This window comes from Phragmites australis, chromosome 23, assembly GCF_958298935.1.
Source record: "Phragmites australis chromosome 23, lpPhrAust1.1, whole genome shotgun sequence".
NCBI classification, from domain to species: domain Eukaryota; kingdom Viridiplantae; phylum Streptophyta; class Magnoliopsida; order Poales; family Poaceae; genus Phragmites; species Phragmites australis.
This window is the reverse complement of record NC_084943.1, coordinates 2,343,227-2,348,177: the sequence shown is the minus strand read 5'-3', so window position 1 is coordinate 2,348,177 and position 4,951 is coordinate 2,343,227. Positions and strand designations below refer to the sequence as shown.

The 4,951-nt window shown below is 46.9% G+C and overlaps 1 protein-coding gene across 1 annotated transcript; it reads left to right on the top strand.

Moving 5' to 3' along the window:
* Positions 1–1,701: 1,701 nt before the first annotated feature.
* On the top strand, positions 1,702–3,938 carry LOC133905826 (acyl transferase 1-like). The gene is made up of 2 exons (XM_062347600.1): positions 1,702–2,225; positions 2,783–3,938. Exons 1-2 carry the CDS (start codon positions 1,779–1,781, stop codon positions 3,452–3,454), a joined length of 1,119 nt encoding a protein of 372 aa, XP_062203584.1. The 5' UTR covers positions 1,702–1,778; the 3' UTR covers positions 3,455–3,938.
* Positions 3,939–4,951: the final 1,013 nt, after the last annotated feature.

Below are 4,951 nucleotides of genomic sequence, written 5' to 3'. Positions count from 1 at the left end.
GCTAGGCCAATGGTGATAGCGCACTGCAGAGGGAGAGTGGTAGGGAATAGGGCAGTAAGGTTCTCTAGACCGCGGTGAAGCTCATTATGTGTTCGACTCGGGCAGAGGCAGCTCATGGCCTAGAGTTCGTTGGGGAGGTAGACGAGCTCACGGTGGTGACCAGCCGGCTAATGCAGAGCACTGGGCGAGGACGGGCTATGATCTAACTAGCGTGTGCAAAAGATTGGGTGTGGCACTATGAAGCTCACCGAGCAATGAAATTGGATGGGGAGGACTCAGAAGCAGTGGTGCGTCGATGAGGGCGAGAAAGGTTGTCTGGGCCCAAAAGACGATGTTGTGCTTGGGCTTAGGGGAGGAAGGGCCACTATTTTATATTGTACACATCACTGTCAGATTATACCACCAGTCGGCAGTGATGTTTCAGTATCACTACCGGTCCATGGCTTCAGCCAGCAGTGATGATGGAGCTAGACTTCAGTACCGACTCAAGCCATTAGCCGGTAGTGATGACACTTATCATTGCCGGTTCATAAGCGACGATGGCAGATTCTTCCCACACGACTTATGAACCAACAGTGATGTCACATCACTGCTGGCCCATTAGTAACGGGTATTAATAGGTCGGCATATAAGCCCATTTCTGTAGTAGTGAGAAGCGTAGGGACCTATCAGGGCAACTCCGGTTGTTGTAGATAGCAGCTAATTCTTATTACTGTGGCATACAGAGAGAAGAGAAGTTGGTGGGGATGGAGATAAAGCGGACGTGGAGAAAAATCTTGCCCATGTGGAGGGAAATCTTAGAGTGCTGGCTCTTAAAGGAGATAAAATAAGATATAGCTCTAAGCATTGCGAGATATAGTGAATTAGGAACGAAGTCTTTTGAGAAGTGTGCTGAGAGAAATAAGAAATAACAGCTGAAGATAACTGCTGAAGATGCCTGAGACAACGGATATGACAGTTGGAACCAAAAATTGTACACCCTACAGAAAAGAGACTAAAATATGTTCCAACCTACGAAAACCAATATCCTTAGTGAACCATGCAAGTAAATAAGGGGATGTTTTTTTAGATGTCTAATATTTTTTATGTTTCAGCCGACGGTTGTAAGCCGTTGGCGGCTCACAGCCATCTTCAACCTCAAACCACCCATGCTCGCGCCCGACGTAGGCTCGCTCCCTCCACCTCCGCCCTTCTCCAGCTGTCTCCGACGGCGGCCCCCGCCCCTCCCTCTGTAACCTCTCATCTTCGGTCGTCCCCGCCCCAGCCCTGGCCCCACCCACCGGTCATTCTCCGTTGCCCGCATCTGGCTGCAGGACCTGCTGCTTGCCGCCTCACCCCTGTACCCGCCTCCTCCGTAGGCTAGCCTTTTTCCCCCGAACTCCTCTAAGTCCGGCAGCTATGGAAAAACCCAAATCCCGAAACCCATAACCCTAACCACGCCGCCGGCCGCCGGAATCCGTCGCCTAATTCCAACTCCTAAAGTTCAGAAAGTGTAAGTAATAAACAAAAAATAATGCCTCAAACAACTACATATAATATATTTGTAAACCCTACAAATAGAGAAAAGTCCATGGACAACTTAAAAACAACAAATCTGCTTATCTAAGAAGTCTTTCTTTTCTCAAGTTGCTGCCCGTAGTGGCCTACTCGATCGATCTATAAATGCATCGAGCAAGGGCCATCGGAGACCGGCCACAGCATAACTACACTCATCAGTGACAAGCATTAAGATCATCCCATAAGCTTCCTTCACTCTTTCACGCTCCCTTCACTGAATCATGGCGGTGACCTTCACTACTCGCCGGCATGAGGCGGAGCTGGTGACACCGGCAGCGCCAACACCCCGCGAGCTCAAGTACCTCTCTGACATCGACAACCAGAGCACCTTGCGGTTCTACGCCACCATTGTTCAGTTCTTCCGCAGTCAACCCGCCAACCACAACCAGAGGCCGCATCGTGACCCTGTTGCGGCCATCAGGTCAGCCCTCGCGGAAGCCCTGGTATACTACTACCCGGTCGCTGGCCGGCTGAGGGAGCTCCCGCCAGATGGCAGGCTGGTGGTGGAGTGCACGGCGGAGGGCGTCGTGTTTGTGGAGGCTGACGCTGACGTGAGCCTCGCTCAGCTCGGCGAGCCTCTGCTGCCGCCGTACCCGTGCGTTGAGGAGCTCCTCTGTGACCTCGGTGATAGTGGGGTCGTCGTTGGAAAGCCATTGGCCTTCTTTCAGGTCTGTGTGCTGTTCCATCGAGACTCTTTTTTCTATCGATTATGGCATTATGCTATCGTTTCATAACTTACCTGCTCATTCGCAACGTCAGTTTACCGAAACCATGTCTATTGATGAACTTTAGTATTTTTAGCAGAAAGAGCTAGTCATAACTCATAATTTAGGACCGCAAAATAACAGGAATGTTGAATAGCCTCCTGAGCCTTGACAGCCAAACTGGACCAGTCTGCTCCATCGATCTTTTTGGACAAAAATTGCCCTGTTGTGAAACAGATTATATAAGTTACTCCACATTCTCGGTCTGATCCATCGACCTTTTTTGAAGAGAAAAAACTACTTGATCAAGCCTCGAAGCTATAAGAATCAATTGTCGAATTTAATTTCAAGTAATAGAATATCAAAATAGTGCACTGTAATAAACTACTGGTGGATTTTTTTAACTACATGGATATTTTTTTCGTCCTTGCAATCAACTTCTTGCAGTACTACATGCATGTGTAATCCGTGTTATCTGGACTGATCGATTGCGTGCTTTGTCTGTATATGTACATATCTAGGTGACCCGTTTTAGCTCTGGAGGTTTCGCGGTCGGCGTGCATTTTTGCCACAACATGTTCGATGGCTTCGGATTGATCCAATTCATTGAAGCTGTCGGCGACCTCGCTCGCGGTGAGGCACAACCGACGATGCTCCCGGTGTGGGAGCGGGAGCTCCTGACATCTCATGACCAGCCGCGCATCACGCATGCGAACCTGGCCTATGAGCCGCTCAGCAACGGCGCTGCTGGAACCGACGACGCGATGCAGATGACGCGGCCAGGAGACATGGTAGGCCGGTACTTCTTCTTCGGCCCGGCAGAGATAGCCGCCCTGCGGAGCAATGCCCCGGCAGAACTCGCCCGGTCCAGCACCGTCTTTGAGATACTGGCGGCCGCGGTGTGGCGGTGCCGCACGGCGGCGCTAGGGTACGCCCCTGACCAGCGCGTGCGCTTCGTGTTCACCTGCAACGCCCGTGGCAGATGGAAACGCCACCCGCCGATCCCACGGGGCTACTACGGGAACGCCATGGTCTTTCTGGTTGCGGAGACCACTGCCGCTGAGCTCTGCAATAACCCCCTCGGCTACACGCTCCAGCTGGTGCGCAAGGCCAAGTTCGACGTCAACGACGAGTATGTGACGTCGGCGGTGGACATGATGGCGCTCCGGAAGTGGCCGCCTCTCGTGACGTAGCAGACCTACGTAGTGTCTAACGTTACGGCCATTGGGGCCAACAAGATCGACTTCGGATGGAGCAAGGCCGTCGGTAGCAGCATACCGATGACACGATACGTCATGCTCAAGTTTGCCAGCTGTTTCATGAAGTGCAAGAACGCTGACGGCGAGGACTGCACGGTGGTGCCGATGTATTTGCCGGTGACGGCAATGGACAAGTTTGCCGCGCAGATGTCCGTTTGGTCCAAGAAACCAGCAAATAAGAAGGCCACAAGGAGCTCCCTCTAGGCTCGCAGCTCTCAGGGAACTGTCTTATCTATTTCATTAAATAAACTGCAATGTATTATCAAATAAAAATAATAGTTTTGCCGTAGGTGTGAGAACACGGCTATGTGGGTGTCTGGCATCATGTCTGCCATGTACGGATTATCCATGTATGGTCACCAATATTGGAGGCCAGAATATTCTATTCTATTATTAAAAAAGAAGATATGTTTTAAAATGTTTGCAATGTACAAGAGTACCAGCGCTTCTAAGCAATATTAACCATTAATTTTAGGGCAACTTAGGCATGACAATTTCTTAAAAAAAGGTAACTATATACTAAATGCTCCCACTCGTGAAAATCGGCATTCAATGTATGTAATTTCTCTTCTTGCCCTTTAATTCTGAAATAGTACTTGGATTATTTCCTTGGTTGACAACAATGACTATTTTATTGCTCAAAAAAAACCATGACTAATGAACGACCCATCCGAGGAATCATGGAGACCTTGTGGATGTTACTTTGAAAAATTATTTGCTAACCATGTAATATGCTAATTAACTCCATTACAAGATGCTTGACCACGTTCCTGTAGCCTATGTACCCTTGTCGCAGTAGATGCCGCTATTCATATTCATCTTCAATTCCTTTAATTTTGCCACCGGCAACCATGGATGGTTAGAGTTAAATCAACCTCGTGAGGAATGATGGACAAGCACTGCGGAGATACATATAGCAATAGTCAAGTAAATTACTCAATCTTATATTTACTAATTAGATATTTCTTTTGGTGTCTCCACGTTAATCCTAGAAAACTCCTAAAAATTCCGATAAAAAAGCAAAACATCTAACCGTCGAATTGATTGATTGATTATATGTAACCATAGATCAACAACCAGACAAAATAATATAGAAGATTAAAAAATAAATCATAAAATCCAGCTCCAAAACTACTTCTTACTTTACCTTTCCTTTCTTTTTTTATACCCTTTGTCCAACAAGATTACGTTAGCAAACTCCAACTTAGTTACGTTAGCAATCAACACACTTTTCCAAATCAATTAAAATATACCAATTAAATATGCGTGTAATCAAACATTACAAAATTAAAACAATAGAACACAAACATATTACGGATTATCATATAAAAATAATATTAAAGAATTTATAATGTATTTCTAAAAAAATAATATGAGATATGGTGACGACATTAAAAATAATAATAATTTCAAAAAATCAAAAAACAAATA